The sequence below is a fragment of the Falco peregrinus genome, chromosome 12, assembly GCF_023634155.1.
Source record: "Falco peregrinus isolate bFalPer1 chromosome 12, bFalPer1.pri, whole genome shotgun sequence".
NCBI classification, from domain to species: Eukaryota; Metazoa; Chordata; class Aves; order Falconiformes; family Falconidae; genus Falco; species Falco peregrinus.
In genome coordinates, this window is record NC_073732.1 from 12,443,567 (window position 1) to 12,463,223 (window position 19,657).

At 37.2% G+C, this 19,657-nt stretch overlaps 1 protein-coding gene across 4 annotated transcripts in view; it reads right to left on the reverse strand.

Annotated features, from left to right (window-relative positions):
- TFDP2 (transcription factor Dp-2) overlaps window positions 1-19,657 on the reverse strand; it is a 63,163-nt gene that overhangs the window by 41,291 nt on the left and 2,215 nt on the right. For 3 of the 4 annotated variants that reach the window (XM_055816987.1, XM_055816988.1, XM_055816986.1), the window contains exons 2-3: window positions 9,360-9,453; window positions 2,785-2,851 (exon numbers count right to left, since the gene is read on the reverse strand). In XM_055816987.1, coding sequence (XP_055672962.1) covers window positions 2,785-2,851; window positions 9,360-9,374 — 82 coding nt within the window. In that variant the 5' untranslated portion in view covers window positions 9,375-9,453. Of the gene's footprint in view, window positions 1-2,784; window positions 2,852-9,359; window positions 9,454-19,657 lie in introns of those variants that run through there. The other variant, XM_055816989.1, reaches the window with a different exon arrangement.

Below are 19,657 nucleotides of genomic sequence, written 5' to 3' on the forward strand. Positions count from 1 at the left end.
TATGTGCTTTGATTCTGCAGTCATCACATCTAAAACATCCAATTCCTTAGTAAATCTGTATTGCATTTAGATATGCTGGGTACCAGAAATGCTTCTTTTCCCCAGACATCTATACAAGGAAAAAAAAAATAATACTGAAAGTACTCCAAAGAGCCTGAATCAAAAAAAGCTACAGCGAGAAGACCAAAAGACCACAGTATTCACTAATAGGCACAGGAAACAAGCAAGTAGTAAGAAAACTGAATCCCCAGATAAACCAAACAAACTGTCAACCTATTTAGGAACAGTAATTCAGGATTTAAAAATCAGCAGAAGTGAGACAACAGTACTTAGAAGACTTAGAAATTAGACTGAGATACCTAAGCAGTCTGTGAGCATTAACTTCTCCTGTAGCAAAGTAAATCTGGAAAAATATCCAGGAGATTGTGCATGGATACTACAGGTCATGGTTGGAAAGATAAATGAAGCCTGATCAAACACACACTGGAACAGCAGCAACACAGTAACTGCTTCAGATGGTTCAGGGGAAAAACTCAGGGAGAAAAGAGATTTTGAAAGTTAAGCCTGTGAACAAAAAAAAGCAGAGAAAGCAATTTTAGAGCGCAAGGGTCAAGTGATTAGCTGTTTTGATGACACATTTTTAATGTGAAAAAGCCAGGAGATTTCCCCTACATAACTATCTAGTGGTGCTAATACTACAGAATGAGATGCAGCTGTACATACGAGTACAGAAACAGCAACAGCTGATTTGCTAGGTGTTTCAAGACATTCTCCTGCAGTTTGAAACAGCATCCTCAAAGACCCAGGCTGCAGCGCTACTGTTACTAGGCAAAGTGGCAAAGCAATGGGTTTATCAAGAACAGTCCACCATTTTTCAGATTTAAACCCAGTAAAACCAGGATTACACAATAGATTTCACAGTATAAGGAAAGATCAAAGTTCATTAAAAAAAAGTAGACAAAATTTTCAAGGCATTTGCTGTGTGCTCATGGCTCAGCGCTGGAATCCAAAGTGTTCCTTCAATGCAATACTGGTACTAGATTAGTATGTTTGTGCTACAGGCAAATAACAAATAAACACACACCATAAATAATCTTTTTAGAAAAAACTCCAAATGCTGCAATGTTTCTAAACAAAATTTTCTAGTACTTGAAATCTGATACTTTCAAAAAGATTCTTATTTGAGCAAATGGCCTCTCTCTTTTGCTCTTGAACGTACCATAAATCCATCATACTTCATTCTAACAACGCTGCAAAGACACATTATGAGCACACCTGGACATACAGCAATAAATTTAATTTAGTTTTACTCTAGCAAATGAGTTAACTTAAATAATGGATAAAACAATAAGACCTGTGTTCATTAGGAAGCTCACAAAGCCCTGTTAGGAGATGGTGGGTCTGAATGCCTGTCTGGAGTTTCCTTCCCCTTCCTTAGCTTCATGGGTTCAACAGTGGACATGCCAGAAGTAATACTTCAGATTGAAAGTAAGGGACAGCTTAGATACTGGCATGCGAGTTTTTCCAGCTTTTACGGAATATTTGATTCTCCAAGAAGAAAAAGCCAGCACAAAAAAGATGTTATATCTGAACAGATGTCAGTGATTTTTAAGTACACCTCAAGGTTAAAAAAATATAAATCATTAGAGCATAACATTTAAAAAATATAGAAGAATGGAGGTAAATAATGCATCCATCATCCCAGAAGCAAACTCTACTAACAACTGGGATAAGGATCATGTGATATTACTACTAACAGCAGTGTCCTATAGTTTATACAGTTACTCAATTTAGTTATTCTCTGAAGAATCAATTGCTTTCTCACAGAAATGATTTTCAAATGTTGTACTTACTTTAGTCTTTTTCCATAGTATCATGACAATAATTACAAAATAAAGGCATACAACACAAAGGGCAATTATCTCACCAGTGCACCACAAATTAATTCTCAAAGACCTAAACCCAGTCTGTAAAGTTCTGCATAGTTTAGAAAACTAGAAAGATACTGTAGCTCTAGCCTTTTCCTGTTTAGACTTTTATTTTTTCAGACTCTTAAGTCTGATGCACCTAAAATGCTGTGATGAGTCAAAAATCATTCTTGCAGCTTCTATATGCATTTGTTTATTGCAGTCGATAACAGCAAGCCAGTATTTACTTAGAAAGCTTGATTGCAGCATTTCCTGACTTGAAAATTCTCAAAGTTTCTAACATTGGTAAGGGGTTGCTGTTTTGTTTTATTGGAATCCTATAGCGGGTTCTGACTGCCAACACACTGTTTTAGAGTCAGAAGTGATTAATCTAGAAATGCTTAAGATGCAACAGGATAGGGCAAAATATAATTACTACTGTAAATTGTACAGAATGCTCATAAAAGTACCACAAGATACCACCAACCCTGAAGTCATGCTTAACCTTCTCTCCCATCTGGACTACAACAGAGTCTGAGAGCTTCATGGGGGAGGTAGAAATCAGAAAATTCACCACATCATTCACCATCAAGGAAAGAAAAAAAAAAGGGCTTATTTTATCCTCTAATATTTTTACTACACCCTCTGAAAACCTGAAGATCTTCCAATCTTTGTAACTGACACTTGCATGCCAATAATAAAACTACCACCAGTGTGGATGTATGAAACACATTTCAGACATTTAAATTCTGAGTCTCCCAAAACTGAACAGACCATATGCAGTGAAATCAGCAATACTACTAATTTAGTAAAGGTAAGAGAGAAATAAGTCTTAATGTACGCTTCTTTTCTATGTATACAAATAGAATTCTCTTACCTTTTGTTGGACTCTGGTTCTGATCTATAAATCCTTTCAAGTCTCCATTTGTGGAAGTCACACCAACCTGAACAAAACATTTTTGCAGTCTTAAAATACGAGAAACCTTTCTATGTTTTTTAGCATGCAACTAACAGTATTACAAAATTAATGTGTTCTACATTTCTGAAACATCATAATCCTACAGACAGTAGTCTAACAAGAGCATGAGATAGAAAGCAGAGGATCCAAGACATTTACTATGTATATATGAAGACAAACTGCAATTTTACCTAAGTTCTTACCTAAAAAAGCCCCTAAATATTCTGATACTGTACTATACATGACTCAAGCAGCACATTCTGATTATTATGGTGTAGGTCACTGTCCCCTCCAAGTCAAACAGGGCAACTGCCACCAACAACACAGCAGAAATCTGCCTGATGTCCAGTATTCTCAGTACAAAGCTGCAGTCTACAGGTCTGAGGAGATGTGACTATTGATGCATTATAAATACATTCCCTAGTCTTCAGAGATGAACTGATTTACCCTGAGGGTAAGTTACCAGAGGCATGGAGAATGGTGCATCTCAGAGTTTGGCATGTACACAAAGCATAGAAAGGTGGAGTTTGTATAGAAAAATGCAAGATCGCTGTTCTTGGATGAGAGAGGAAAGAGATGGAAAGTCCCTCAAATCCCAGCTAATAAGGGATGGGCCCAGCAACAACAAGTATTGGTAAGGCACTCTGCAGTTTCAGAGCGTTATGCTTGCACCACCTTAGTAACCTCTGTTGAACAAAGCATTTTGTTTTGCTTCCAAGACAGAAGCTGTGATAAGCACTGAAGGATTGAGCTCTGTTTGGAACAGTAGGCAATTAAACTAAATACCTCAAAATCTCTTTCTGAAATATTATAAAATTTGAGTACTTCTGTAAATAATTGGGACAAAGGGCTCAGGTATTCAAGTTAAGAAAAAACAATCATACAGTCAAAGATCAAATATTTGCTGTATTTTACAGATGTATGTAGTAATAATAGAACATACGCTAGGGCCACCTGTATCATTTTAATCATATCACATTAGAAAATAATTTAATTGCAGGCAAATTAAACAGTAGTAACATAACACTAAAATAAACTACACAAGAGCAACAAATACCTACTACAAGCATTCAATTGCACAGTCCCACTAGATAACTTGTATTTGGTAAGTAATTTTGAAGAGGAAAATCTGCATACAGCACTGTGATACACACCTTTGAAACTACTTCTGTTAAGACTTTTTTCACCATCAGGAACAACATACAAACATTAACTGTTGTTGTATTACATAAAATACTGCCTAAATGAGCTAAGTCCTGCTTCTGTAAACAAGCTCTTAGGGATGCTCATAGGTCATCAATTAATCTCAAATGTTGCCTATATCAGACTTGCTCTTTCCTGTCACATGCAACTACAGGGTCACATACTATTTCTAATGGGCAATCAAGTGCTTTGGCTGTTGCAGACTATGGTATCACCAGAAGCCGCTTTTGAAACGGCAAGGATCTCATTTTTTCCTCTCCATTTTCCCTCTTGTCTCCCACCAGGTAGCAGCGGTGCAGAGGCAATGAAGCAAGGCTGGTAAGGACATGGCCTGGATGTGAGTACAGGGAAGAGGAGGAAGACATGAGAACAAACACAAAACGTTTCCTATCACTATGGAAAACTGCAGCATTCTAGTGTGCTTTCTCCCGGCGCTTGGGCAGCCAGGAGAGCTCATGTGGGAAGAGGTCACTGTGCTTCCTTCTGCAGAAAACGCATTCTTAAGATCTTTAAAACAGAGGTTTGGAAAGGTTACTAATTTGCATAGCATATAGCACCTGAAAGGGCCTTATGACTGCCAAGCCAAGATGAAAAGCCTTTTGGCATCATACTACTGCTGCCTTTGCACAGTAACAGTATCAGCTTCCCCCTAGGACCCCTGTTTTTGCAAGAAATAGAACACCATAAGTAGGAGAAAATTTTAATTCAGAGAAGGAACAGGGGAGCCACAGGGGTAAATATCAAGTGTAAGATACAAGGGCCTTAACTCATTCCAAGAGAAAAGATAAGAATTACAATTCCTATGAACATCTTCAAAGAGAGCACTGCAGTTTGTTCACAACTGAACTTTCAGCTCTGGATTTACAACTGTATGTTTCCCTACTGATTCATATCGGTGCTTCAGTTAAAACACTGAAGATGATACACATGCATTGTCAGACCAAGACGACTCTCCACCTATTATGAAAATTCAAACATTTACATTTAATTCTCTGGAAGATGTAGATAATTTAACTGGTTCAATACCTAAGAAAATGCAACTAAGTACTTGAGGTGGTTTTTGTTGTATCTTGCACTTCAGCGATCCAAATGATAAAAAAATTACAGCAGAACTTTAGTTTGCACAGAAATACGTATTTTCATTATGATGGTCCTAGTAACACATTTATAAAGACCATCCAATGAACAGGAGCCCTTCTCTCAGTTTTATAATCTTTGTATCTAAGTTTAGAAGAGCTTGAAAACAAACTTTAATTTCATGAGACCTGAAATGAGAAGTGTGGCAGATCTAAAGGAATTTCTCTTATGAAAGAATTATCTACCTAAGCCCTCAGACAAAACAAAGCGTGATGCAATATTATAATACTGCAGCAGAACAAGAACTTTATAGCATTCCACTTCAACGTCAGACAGGTCCCAGCCAGGTGTTATCTGTATGTCACATAGTCACAGAGCAACTGTACCACCTACTGCTTTTGGGAATCTTGTCATTTCACTACTCCTAAGCTGAAACCAGCAAACAATCCTATGCATACACAGGTATCATTTATTACTTTTTGTACAGCTCATGTGGTATTTCTGCTTTACAACACTGCCCCTGAGTGTTTGGATTACCGGGCAGAGCAGGAGCAGAACTCCTACTTCTGTCCATCTGCAGCAAGACGAATCCAGCCATGAAGCAAGCACTTGACAGGCATCCGCATTGTTAAATACTTCCATCAAGTCCTAGTAGGTGCAGGGGTTTCCAAATGGGGCAAGGGGAAAGAAAAAAAGATTCACAACCAGGCTCTTGGATGGGGCAGACTGTCACGAGCTGCCCTTGTAGATTTATCAGCCTTCTTCACTGCTTGACATACTGTTCAAGTAGCAGAACTCTGCCTGCAATCCTTTTCTTCCCTTACAGAAACCAACTTTCCCATTAACCTGAAAAGTTTTTATTCTCTCTGCCCTAGAATTAATCCAGATTATAGCATGCAGAAGTTGTAAATAGGTACTGAATCCATTAACTGGCTGTTTTCTTATACCTGTAAGCCCTAAAAGACTCATTTGTAGACATACTGTAGTAGTATCACTTACAGAAGGAACTCATATAGGACCTAAAAAGGGCTTGCATCACAAACTACAAGAAACCTGCATGGGCTGTCAGTGCAGAACAGCTAATGTCCTTTACATTGTTTTTGAAGCATGTCCTGTATAAGACAGGTTTTGAGGCTTGTTTAAGACCCTCTTGACCAACTTCAGCAGTTAAACTCATTCATTTTCTTCCACAGTGACATGTGAAAGAAGAACTAGTATAGCCATTTAACTAACCTTACCTATGATAAGGCAACCACCCTCTGAGAGGCAGCAACAAGTAACTTTACAAGCACATGTATATAAATTCAGATCAGACAACCAACCTAACAGTCTCCAAATAATCTGCTGCAGTCATATTATTTATTTTATCCTAAAAATAAAACTCTGAATATTTGCTGATCCCCCCCCCCCCCTTCTCAATACTGTCTTGGTGTCTTGCCTTCTTACCTGAAGGATGGATAGGAATGGAAGTACAAAACAGGCAAGAAAAACACATGATATAAGGAAAGAATGAAATAACCCATTATTACAGGGTGATTTAAATTACATCTAGGTACAATGTATATGGTAAGCACATAAATATCTCATCTCAAAGAGAATCCGTAACTTTTATTTAACATTTTATTATTCACAGCTGCTTTCATTGGTTTTCTAAGCAAGGTCAAATTTCCCATAATCAGTGTTCCACAAACAGATACCAGAAGCGTCCTACGTTTAGAGCAGGTCAGCAGTGAGCCCAGCCCTGGTAATTCTCCCATCATGTACTCAAAAAGTTAGCAAGGAAAAACAATGATGGGGAATGTTACTCATCTCACATACACATTCAGTCTAGGGAAACATTTTGCTATGTGCTTGAACCGCAAGCTTCCTTGGAGACAAGGTTGCTCATCATAGCTTATGCATGTGAGATGCAAAGACATTTTAGCCTAAGCTCACTGCACTTTGTTCTTGCGATGCATTAGGAGCACAAACATCCCCAGACTACTGTGTCCCAGTTGAGGGATAGTGATTTCAGAACATGGAGGTGATAGCTTCCTGATGGGTACAAGTTTGATGAAAGGTAAGTGCCCTTTAAGAGTTTTCCATATGTCCAAATTCCAGTACTTTAAAGTTCCCTTTCCTTGATGCCTCAATGGAAAGAAAAAAAAAAGTGAAGTAGAGAAACTCACTCCCTCAACTCACTCCGCAGACCATCGAAATATTTCAGACAGTGTAACAGACAAACACTAACCTTACACGTGAAACAGGTTTCAGGCTACAGAAACCCACAGATGTACTTTAAACTCTAGAACTCTCCAAATTCAGCAGCATTCTTAGGCCTTCTAACAGCAACTGCAAACACTAGGGCTGACACTACTGGTCTGAGCGTGCAATTCTGAGTAACTAAGATTGGGAAATCCTGAAGAAGTGCTACAAATCAGTACAGAAAGTATATGACCATCCTTGTTTTTACAAGGGTTAATATTGTTTATTTGTATAAACAAATAAAGATTTGTTATTTATTTTGCAAATCTGCTGAAAAGGTATACTTAAACATGAAAACTGAGTTCTACTTCCATCTGTACCACAGTAACTGATTTTCTGTAAATAAACCCAGAAACATTAACTAAGTAACTAAGTTTGCATAGTTTAATATGCAAAATTTCAAAGCATACATACCAATAAAATATTTACTCTATAAAATAACTACAGCGTTGCATTAAAGCCAACAACAAAAACATATTTTTGTATTCAGCACAAGAGCATGTTGCTCAGACAACGTCCTGTATCTGTCCTCAAAGGTTTTCAAACCCCAAAGCCCTGAGCAGCCCTAACAAAGCAGGGAGCAATTGGGCTCTGAATCCAAGTGTCAAAAAGCCTTATGCAAAGCACCAGAGTAGATGGCCTCTTGAGATGCCTTCCAACGTATGTCACTCTATGACCTTATCACATAACACTCCATGGATTTTACTGGCATTGGTATTTATCTTTTGACTGCATTGAACAAAAGGTCAAAACCACAAATGATTTGGATTTCTGCAGCTATTCCACATACATCAGTAGAATTACTTATTTATACTACAGTTGAATACGGCCTATGAAATAAGTAAGTCAAGGGCTTTGCATACACAGATCAATTTATTTTCTGGTGTGGTCAGCTTGAATCAAACAGATCTAAGACATCTGAAAGCCTTACCTGGAACTACACACCAAATAAAACTATTAATAAAGCCCACAAAAAAGACCATTCTGAGACTTGAGAATTAATTTAACCGAACTATGCCCTTGGCATGAATCTAACCAAAAATGCACAAAAGCTTTTGCAGTTACTTAACAGAGAGCCACCCTAGGGCTATCTGCACTTTTCCTGTGGGGTACTTCCTGAGCTGTGTTGGTTCCTAAACCTGTCCAGATTTAATTAGACTGCAGGATGCCCTATCAAAGGCAGTCAACAAGTAAACTGCCTGGGGCCTGAAGTCATATTCACCTCACTGACCACCAAGCTTAATCAGAACTGTTCTCCACACAAATTGTGTACCTCAGGAAGCACAGATATTTAGGCAGAAAAGTAAGGTCAGAACGTTAGACATTTCATAAGCTTCCTCAGAAATCACAATAGGGGAGTCAAATATAGAGCCTCTAGACACCACATTAGAGGCTTGTTAACGCGGCAAAGAAACAGGAAGGCCCTCAGTCTTCCAGAAACCGTAAGTGTACCAACATTAGTAAAAAAATATGCCACCTTTACATTCTTTCTTGAGTTTTGAGACTTAGACTCAGTAGAAGGATTTTCCCCCGGTCAAAGGTGAGATGCTTCAAAAAAATGAGAAGCTCTCTGATAAATTTGGAGTAATGTTATAGGAATCATAGAATATGTCAAAGACTATCTCAAGTTGGAAGGGACCCATAAGGATCAGTAACAAAACAGCATAAAGCATTTCCCCAGTTATCAACCTGATCTACAGCTGAGGAAACTCCACATCCTTAAAGAGCTTCTAACCAGTTTACATTTATCAAAATACTGCAGAAGATTATGGGGTATGCATTTGTGATATACAAAAATAAGACAAGATTTTTTGAATTTGAAAGTCTGTGTGTTTGATTTCTTGTACAGACAAATACAAGAAATCAAACACAAAGACCTTCAAATTCTGAAAGCTAGAAGTGACTGGCAGCACGCCAATATATATACATATATGTAAAAAAAGTAATACATGTTGTAGAACTGTACTTACATTTTTTGCCGTCATGTCAGACAGTATTGCTTTATATTCCGTAAAACCATAAGATACGCCTTTTCATCTTCACAGAATCTTTAAAATGAACATCCTGTAAGAAAATTAATAAAATATCTTAGTATAAATACATTTTCAGTTACCTCTCAAGCTGAAGCTCTGCATCTCCAGAGGACAGGTTTTTTCTTTTACACTTTTTGATAAAATCAATCAGCACAGTAGTCAGGTCCTGCACAGATACTAGAAATGTACACTGCCTGTAACAGGCAGAGTAATCTTATAGATAAAGGCCCAATTTACACAGAGGCCTAACTACATTAACGTGCTAGCAAAGTACGTCATACCATTACTAAAATCTTGTAATTAAAACCATGCAATCATTTGCATCTAATGCAGACTGACTCTGAAAACTGGAAGTGAATTAATTCTCTCCATCGTGTCTCTTTAGGCTCCAACAACAGAGAAAGCTTCTAATTGCATCACTGCAGACATCCAAAGATTCTGATAAAAAGTAGGAAATACTATGAAATATATATACACAGCAAATATTAAGTACTTCTAGGAAACATCCAAGAAAAAACATTCCCGTTCAAACTCATCTTTTTAGTATTTTCAGGCTTTTTTATTAAACCTATGTAATTAGAATTATCATATTAGAATTCCAGGAAGAGACAAACATTTTGGTATACTGAAAGTACTTGAAGTGACTTGTTCTTTCAATCAAAGCTTCCAAAAGTCTTACAGAAAACGGAACAAAACAAGTTACAATGTTAACAAAAAAAACCCCGAAACGAAACAAGTCAATGCTGGGAGCACAAACCAATTTAAAGATAGAATTAACTTGACAAAGGGTTTAAGTACTTCAAAAGTACTTTGTAAGTACTACTTGCTGTTAAAAAAATGGGACTACAAAAGACATCTGAATTGCACTTGGATGTATAAGAAAGGAAGACCTGTTCGCACTTTCAAGTGTGGAATCAATTCAGTCAGATCTTTTGAAAGATCTTTTGAAAGATGCCTAAACTAGTTACCAAATATAAGTCATGACCACTTACAGCAGAACTCACTAGCTAAAAACGCAGGGTGCAATTTATGCTGTTTCCTCTGGTTTTTAACCTACAGAAGGTCTAAGAAATGCCAGTGTCTCCACCTCCCTCCTAGAAAAGCGCCAGAAACCGTTTCAGTAGTGTGCATAGCTAACGGGGAACTCTACCATCACTGCATTAGTGATTTTGGACAATCCAGAAGAATTTTAAATTCTAGGATGTTTCTGTAGATTTCTGGGTTTATTCAGTCATCATATCAATTAAACTGTCATTAGAGTTAGTGGTAAACATTTTGTTCAACTTAGAGGTGTTCTCCATTTCCTGTTGAATGAGTTGTATTTCTCTTCCTTAATGCCCCTATTTATTGCAACCATAATTAAGCAGTTACTCCAGCATATGAACACCACACAATTCTGTCTACTAAGACACTCTCCCACGAAAACTGTAAGTTTTAGTTTCACAATAAAACATCCAAGAAAATAATAAACTTTTTCCTCTGCTTTCTGAGAGCGCATTACAGAGATATATGTATTCACACCCTGGGGAAAGGGACTACTGGCTCTGCGTAGCAATCCTGAAACTTGAAGAGCCACAGAAAAGCCATAAACCTACAGTGGTCACAGCAAAGACCAAATACTGAATCCTTGCATTGCATCTGAAAATTCTGATTTATGTGCCTTATCTTTTTCTACCTTCCTCCTCTTCCCACACAAGCTCTTCAAATACATCATCTGGAGCTCTGGCCAAAATTCATTATGCAGTTTGACCTCCCCCTCTTGCTTTAAGAGGCTTTACAAGTAATTTACTCAAATAAAACACAGTTAAGAATACATTTGCTAACCAGTTTTAACCTGTTTACAGATAAGCAAACTAGTTTCATCTTCAACAAGTTATTTGCTGTCAAGCTTAGTGATCCAGAAGGTATTGTCCATAAACTATTACAGTCCTTTGCCACAATGCTCTTCAGCCAGTAGGAACAGTTGGTTTTCTTCCAGCTTTATGAACACATTTTGTCAAGCTCAAGAAGCCAGACTTTGTGACCCCACCATCTGCCACGACCTCTTGTCAGGTTCAGACAAAAGAACCTACACAGATGGCCTCAAAATGGAGGTTCTCTTCATTCCTAATTGCTGTTTGACAGCTTGCACCACACAGATAGAGAAACGTAACACTCAACCTTTTTGTTCTTTAGCTGGTTTCTACTGAAATGAGGCTGCATAAAGACAGGTTCAGAGCCCAAAGTACATAAAACACAGAGATTGCTTTATTTGAACTAAGGTTGTCCCTTCATAACCTAAGCCTTGGTTTATAAACCACTCCCATAATTTTGCTTTTTGGTCAGATACTGCACAGTACAGTGAATCAACTGAACTGTCCAACTTTGTAAACGTTCGAGTTAAAAGTTTCTAGAACATATGTTGTCTAATCACTTATACCAATAACATTAAAAATCCAGTCTGGCATTAAATGGCATTAAATTTACAAAAGCCCAGATAATAAAGCTCTAGTTACAACAAAACAGTACAAGAGTGTTTACATGTACCTATTCCTGTTGCAAGTTAAAAGCCAGATCTATTCTGAATTTCAGTGATACTGAAGCTGAATCCCAGCACAAGAAACAATGCAAAACAGTAAGCAGTTATCTGCAGAAAAATATCATATTCTTTCCTAGGTTTATTTTCCATGGTACAAAATCTTATTTTTAAATTATCCCTTTTAAGATATACATACTGGCTAAAACCTAACAGCAGAAAAGCCCTGTACCATAACTGTCAATTTTCTGTCCCTGAAAATTAAGTTTTACCAAACTTATCCTGGTTTTCTTTAGCTTTCTCCAGTTCTTATCAGTACTTCACACAGACCAGCATCACACAAAGATTCTCTCCAGTCCCAGAGGCCACTTCCACTTCTCAACAGAAAGTGCCATTTGTGTAAGTATTACATCAGTGTTAAACAACTACAAATTAAGACAACTATTGGACAGTTACCTAAATTGTTATGATGAAAAGTCTTCATGGAACACAGAAGATGATGTAGGTGTTTTAGTATACCAGAATGATCTTTGTCATCACCAAGGAGTTTTTTCAGTTACTTGATCAAGAGTATTGCAAAGTGAAAATTATTCAGAGTAACTGGGTCAGTTAAGAGGAAAGAAAGTGTCACCAGTTTCAAAAAAAAAAAAAGTAATGCCAGCCTTTCTACTAGAAATTAGTTTATATTCTTCACACCCCTCTCTATATTACTAACCTTCAAGCTATGGTACTGCAAGGCTCATTTCAGAAGACAGCAGTAACAAAATGATTCCTTATCAATCAGTACAAGCTCAGTTTTAAACCACTAATTTATGCACAGCACCTACATGGATCAGACCATGTGTTACACATATGTTGCTTCACTCTGTCTCAGTTTTCAGACCAGGAAAATTTCAAAATTACAAAGTACTTATCAGAAATCCACCTGCTCCCAGGAAGTGTCTCCCCATCTTATTCCTACAAAACATTTCAATATCCAACTCCCTTTTGAAGCGACTGAGATTAAAAACGGTCAATTTTAGTGAAAATATCTGTGTGTACTAGCCAAATTAATGTATTGGCACCCCGAGAAACAAAAATACAACTTTGTTACCAGATTTCTGCAATTTAAATTACAGATTTTGCATCTCTATAAGAAGATGCCATTGATTTGTCAACTTTTTTCCCGAGTCTTCTTCAGATGACTTAAGTCCCAGTTTTATCCTTTATTTACGTACACAACAAATAAACTTGGCCTACAAACTGCAAAAGGCAGGAATATCCATGTCCATATAACATCCAGCTTGTCATTTAATGTAGAACTTCAAAAAGCCAACCAAGGGGTGTATTCAACAAGCTGCATACACAGAATGGGAAATAAGTCACCATCTTCAGTTATCACACAGGTAATTTTTATTATTACAAGACCAGATTATCAAATATCAAATTTTTATTTTGAAAATAGTATTAGAAAGTAGCTCTTAGGAAAATCGGAAAGGAACTCCCACCATGATGTGTTTGATGAAGGTCTTGTAGGTACTAAACTTATTTTTCCAGTTTTTACTGTAAGCCACTGGATGCCTTCAAAAAAGCCCTTGTATATAACAGACAAGGTAATTAGAGAGACTGACCAAAGGAAATCTAAGTGACTTGACTGCTAAATTATATGAGGAGTTTTTAACAAAATAAAATAACTTAAGAGTAGTGAGTTTAAAAGCTTCATTGTTTAATCATTTTTATGTGACTTAAGAGACTGCAACCTACGAATCCAAAATACAGAAGTTTTCACTACTACGTGACACGAAAACAAAGTAAGCATGACCACTTTAAACCAAGATGCAAATGGAAGATACAATAACTGAAACCTAATTTGAAAGTGAGGTTCTCATCTTGTAGTTTGGGGAAACCAGGTGACAGAAGAAATCTGAAGGAAGAGAACCAAGTAAGTACCTGCAATTGACCAGGTTCTCCCAAGTTATGTGACTGAGCAAAATGCCAATGTGTGATCAGAACAAATTAACCGACACCTCCTGATAACAGCAGTTATCATGACTCAGATTTACACAGCACAAAAAACCTGGAAGACTAGACAAGGCCTACATGTAAGTTCAATTGGTATAAACTGTAGCACTTAACTAATAACTCACATGTACTGTGGTTTGATAAAAGCACGTAAGGGGAAATGCCCCTTTAAGAACCTCTTGCTGTATATATTGAGGCAACAAACTAATCAGATCCCCTACAATACTCTCAGACTTGATCCCAAATGCTACATCCCCGTTAATCCCACTGCCTGTGATATTTATTCTCACTGTTGTAGATATTATAACATGACTAGCAAAAGCACTGTTGATGGAGGCTACTGAATATCTTGAACCCCAGGGATGAAAACAGGTCTGAGTGGATGTACAAGTGACAAGAACACACAACACAAGAACAAAATCCAAAGCTGTAATCAAACTCTCCCCTAGATGAAAATGCCTGAAGTCTCCATGCACTTAACAGCACCGTTGAGCCTCAAGTTCTGCTGCTTGTGCAGTCCTGACAGTGCCGAGACCCAAATCCCATCAACCCGGAACTAGGTATTCCTTCCCTCAAGGGACTCAGTTTGTTAGGCATGCTCTTAGGCATGCCCGATGTCATGTAAATACTAGTGGTAAACCATGTGTGTAAGAATAGAAGCAGCACTCATGGCTTATTTCACAACCAACAAGGTGAAGCATGTCCCTTACTGCTCAAATAAGGAGGATGTTACATTAAACATGTGGAATAATCTCAGGTAGCTGAACCTCTGAAAGCTCATTTTAATTCCCCAAACTAGTCTACTGTCATTCAAGATAAAAGTTCATACGGCTTAACATCAGAACAGCAGATAACATCCATGCAGCCCTTAAAGTAAGATGATCTAAAATTTTTGAGTTTTATAGACATTTTTATCAGCACAGATATGCACAGATACATTTGGAATTAACAGAAATTTAGCTGCCATTCTTTTAAGTAGACAACCTATTGTGTAAGCTCACCTTTTGCTCTCTAACTAGGTTTCTAGCCCAGGGTTTTTTCCATAGCCAACTACTACACAGGGCACAACATTTGGGAATCTACTGCTTCCATGGGAAAAGGCAGGTACAACTTCTTTTCAGAGTAAAGAGCACGCTGTGTTTTTACAAACATATTTTTTGCCTGAAGAAGTTTCCTGTTAGTAATGGATTGACATTTGAAAAAAATTTAGTGATCCATATGAATGACTACAATATCTTGCTAAGACAGTCTTTGTGCATTGCCAATAATAGATTAGCTCCTCTTTCAATTACGCTCAGTTGAAAAAATCTTTTTTGACTACTGAGACGTCAAACAAGCTTCTTGCTATCACCAGCTTGCATACTGCATGATGTATCAGAGAATGCTCTAGATATTAATCTGGTCTTGTAATGAGTTTTAATTTTGAGATTTTAAAATTTCCGGAGTTATCAGTACTTTGATAAACACATGGAACAGTTCAACCACCCTGCTGAGATACACTTTTGTCTACACCCTGCAGCTGAAAGCATCTTAACATCCAGTGAACTGAAGATAATTTTACATTTGCATTTAATTAAAAATCACCAAGTTATATAGGGATAAAGAACTTGATGATGGAGACTTAGTTACTATTTCGTACATTCTCCTTGTAATTTGCTAGAAGCTTTGTTCTAGTTTAAAGCCATAATTAACTCTACTTTTGCATGGATTGAAGATTATGACACTGTTCACCGAAGGGTAAAGGTTACAAAAAATTTAATGCTTTTTTAGTTATAATTAAATTCAAAGGCAAAAGGGAATTTTTCTAGTGATGCACAAGCTCTCAAATACTGATTATAGCACGCAAAATTATCTAAAGGATACAGTTCCATGAAACAAATTGCACTGATGCAAGATCCTATCCCTGCTATCATTACTAAAAGGGTTTTCTCACTTTGCCCTACTTGTTCTGCTTCACATTCCTTCCCCATGCTATGTGCTTTCAACAGCTCCCATTTCTACCTGACTACCTCAATGAACCAATTTAGTTCTAATATTGTCAGAATAGCAACAATGGGGCTGAAAGGGGGAAGAAGAAAGTTTTCCATATGCTGAAACCCACTGGAAGTTCAGATGACCATCTAGGCCTGTGCACAGGACAAGGACAGGACTAACCCTTTGCACTTAGCAAACTGCTCAGCTCAGTCTGGTTTGCAGAACCATCATGACTCTTTCCAAAAAAAAAGCATTTATGATCTCCTGAAAATTTACTTAAGGATTGAAATGTGACAATAGATTGGATATGGTTTGTTTGTATGAAGACTACTCCATGCTTTTTAAGAGTTCACTGGAGTCTGTGCATGCTTCAAAAACCCATTAGGAAGAAGAGGGATGTTATGTCTTCAGATCATAGTTTTTCCAATTTCTTATACAGCAAGAAGCAGGATGAATAACTTGCTTTTGACGGACAGAAGATGCCTGCTGTTACATAGAATCAATACACAGCTTGAAATTTTACCAGTTGTATATACAAAGTTATTAAATTTTAAAAAAAAATTCTAAATGTATTTACAATTATGTTATATTTTAAATAAACTGAAGCTTACGACAATCAGATTGCACATTTAAGAGAACAGAAATATATTTTTTAAGCTGCTCAAGTCTCAAGGTCAAGTCTACAATGAAAGGAAAAGTTACCTCTTTCCTTACAATAAATGGAGAGCCCATGTACACAAAGGGTTTTTATTTCACTCTGGGGACATAAACTCACTTTCACTTTCAGTTCCTAATCTCATTCATAATTATTGGTTATTTTACCACCATAATTTCTATTAAAGGTCAATTACTGTTATTCTGGTAATTACAGCTATTGGTCAGATAGGAAAGGTTTAATACTTGGATGACCATTATGACTCACAAGTGACTTTTAATATATTAATGGCCTGGAATTCACAAGCTTTAATGAACAAATACTGATACATTTGCTTTAAGACTTTAATTCCCACAAATATCATTATAATAGCTGCTACCAAGTTGAAGAATTCATCTATGCAACTTCACTAAAAGTTCATAGCCTGAAAAACAGGGCATACTTGTAGCAACCTGCCAGCTTCATTCTGAACATATGACTTTATTCTTGTGACTTTTTTTACACTTACATCTTGGGCTGAAATTCCCAGTAACAAAACAGTGAACAAAAATGGTCATTTACTCATGCAGAACACATCTAACATACCATGAAGAAACAAACTATGAGTTCCTACCAAAGCAACCTTTTCATGCACCTTCCCAGATGATATAGTCACCCAAACAGAGGTTAGTAGTAAGGGCCTCTGTGGAACAAAAGAACTAAAGAGATCGTAAGACAGAATTCAATCATTTGCTATTCCCACCCAAACTGAGGCAAATCTGGCAGCAACAGGAACCTGATGAAACAGGAGAAACCTGACTTACCAAACAGCAGAACATGCCCTAACTTTAACAGGGAAAAAAAATAATCAAGCTGCAAGACCAGAATTACATTCACAAATGGACTTCAGTCTACAGAAGTTAACAAAAACGTTTGGGACACAGGCACCCCGTTCACTGTTAGGACAACAGCTATCTAGGAACAGGAGAAGCAGCATAATCTCAACTACCATCACTGCTTCCTCTTACCACTGTTCTGTAAAATTTCACTGACTGCAATGATGTAAAACCAGTCAAAAGAAAAGGAACATCATCTTTATAAAATGGATTATTTCTAGAAGCTGTTAAGCAACAGCACGTTTAGAAGCTTTGTGAAAAACTTGCCTGTTAGTGTCTATCAAATATCCTAAAGACTGTAAACCAGGAAGATCACAGTGCCATGGGGACCCTGGATATTGCCTTCAAAGATACCTCTAAAGGAGCCCCCTCTGCAATTCATGCTTAACTGATCTGTGAAGTTAACAGTATCAAGTTGTCTTCTACCTCTCTTTTAAACATTATCACGAAGTCAGAAATAATGAAATTGCATCAACACCTGAATTGCTGCAGCTCACAACCAAGGGTACTAACAAAACCAATGCTTATCTTTTTCCAGCTTAGTTTCAGTCTCTATTGTGACAGCCAATACTAATGTGAGCTATCTAAAGCATTATTTTATCACCAAGTTAGTGCTGCAAAAACCTAAAAATTTCTATAGGTTTCAGTAACAACAAGTATTATCAAAATGCTACTATGCAGTAGGCTTTGGATTCTGCAGGCTGTGTTCTGAAAGGCAAAGAACTTCAACAGTAGTATGTAAATAGTCAGATCTAGCAGTTATTTCAAATAACATCCCTTTTCATTTAATTACTATTCTGTATTTCACTAGAAATATGACATTCTAGAAAGCTATGTTTTTGTTACAGATCCTACTAACACATATATTAGTACACACATTATTAGCTTATATTACAATATATAGTAGTCTTCCAAACTGAACTATCATAGGCATACAGTTTGATTTGCTTAGACTGGTTTTTTAAATGCTATTAATATTGGAAAGTATGAAACTTGAACAGTCTGTAAAGACCTTTATTGGAAACTGTGCTCAGGAAATCAGACAAAGTAGCAAAAAAGTTCCGTTAATGAAACTGTAACAGTAAGATCACTTACTACTGTGTCACCTTTTTGCGAAAGAGCTATAGTCTACAAATCAAGTGACAGGGAGGGGAAAAGAATTGGTATCAGTTCAACACTGGATGCTACAAACACCACATAAACAATCAAACCAGGAAGTTGTTAAAAAACTGTCACTCCCTACCACACCTGCACCTTTTTACATATTTCCTAGCCTATGCTTAGTTTTTCAGATCCTTCGACAGGCGTTTATACTATCAGCTCTGAGCCAGTATACATACTGCTACCACACCAAGATATCTCCACTTTTTCCAATGAATACCTAAAATTTTGTGATAAATGTCTGACTCCAGTGGCTTCTTGGCTTTGCATGCGAGAAATCCACAAGTGTATTTCCTTGCACGAGACTAGACAGTTTATTTTCCCTGTTTCAAGATTCACCGTTGATTCATTATTAGTCATGCCCTGTGAATGTGATTGGGAAGATAGAAGAGAAATTCTTAATCATTTCACCAAGAAGTATGTAGAAAGAGAGAACAATTTAAGAAATTGTCGTTTAATAAAGACAACCCTAAGAACCCTATTTTTAGGTAGTACATCAGAAAAAATGCAATTCCAAGAACTGACTTAGACTAGCTCTAACTAAAGAACTCATTCTACTCCACATTAGGATGCACAAGTTTAAAATATTACTGTCTATATAGTATAGGCTGTAGCTTCCGCCTCCCAACTGTACCAGGTCACTATTCTATTGCTTTTAGAGATTTGCACTAAACTTGCCTGTAGGCAGTGAAGAGTTCTGCACACTTAAACCAAATAACACCATGAATTCTTGAAGGGGATGGAAAGATGGAATTTTGCTTCCTCTTTTTTTGCGCTGTGAGGGTGCTCACAACTGTCCAGGAAGCATGTGCAGATGCACTAGAGGCCCCTACAATAGCGCAGAGCATATATGAGAGCAGACAAAGATAAAAAAAAAGTCTTCGATAGTATTGACATCCCTTGCAAAACACCACTGTGCCCTTTGCCCATCTGATTTCTTTGGCCTATCCCCTTTACACTGGATAGCTGCTGTCAAGATGCTGTATTGAAAACTGCACCTTATCACTTTGTAAAGTGAGGTTGCCAGCCAGAACCCTCTGCAGCAATAAAGAGC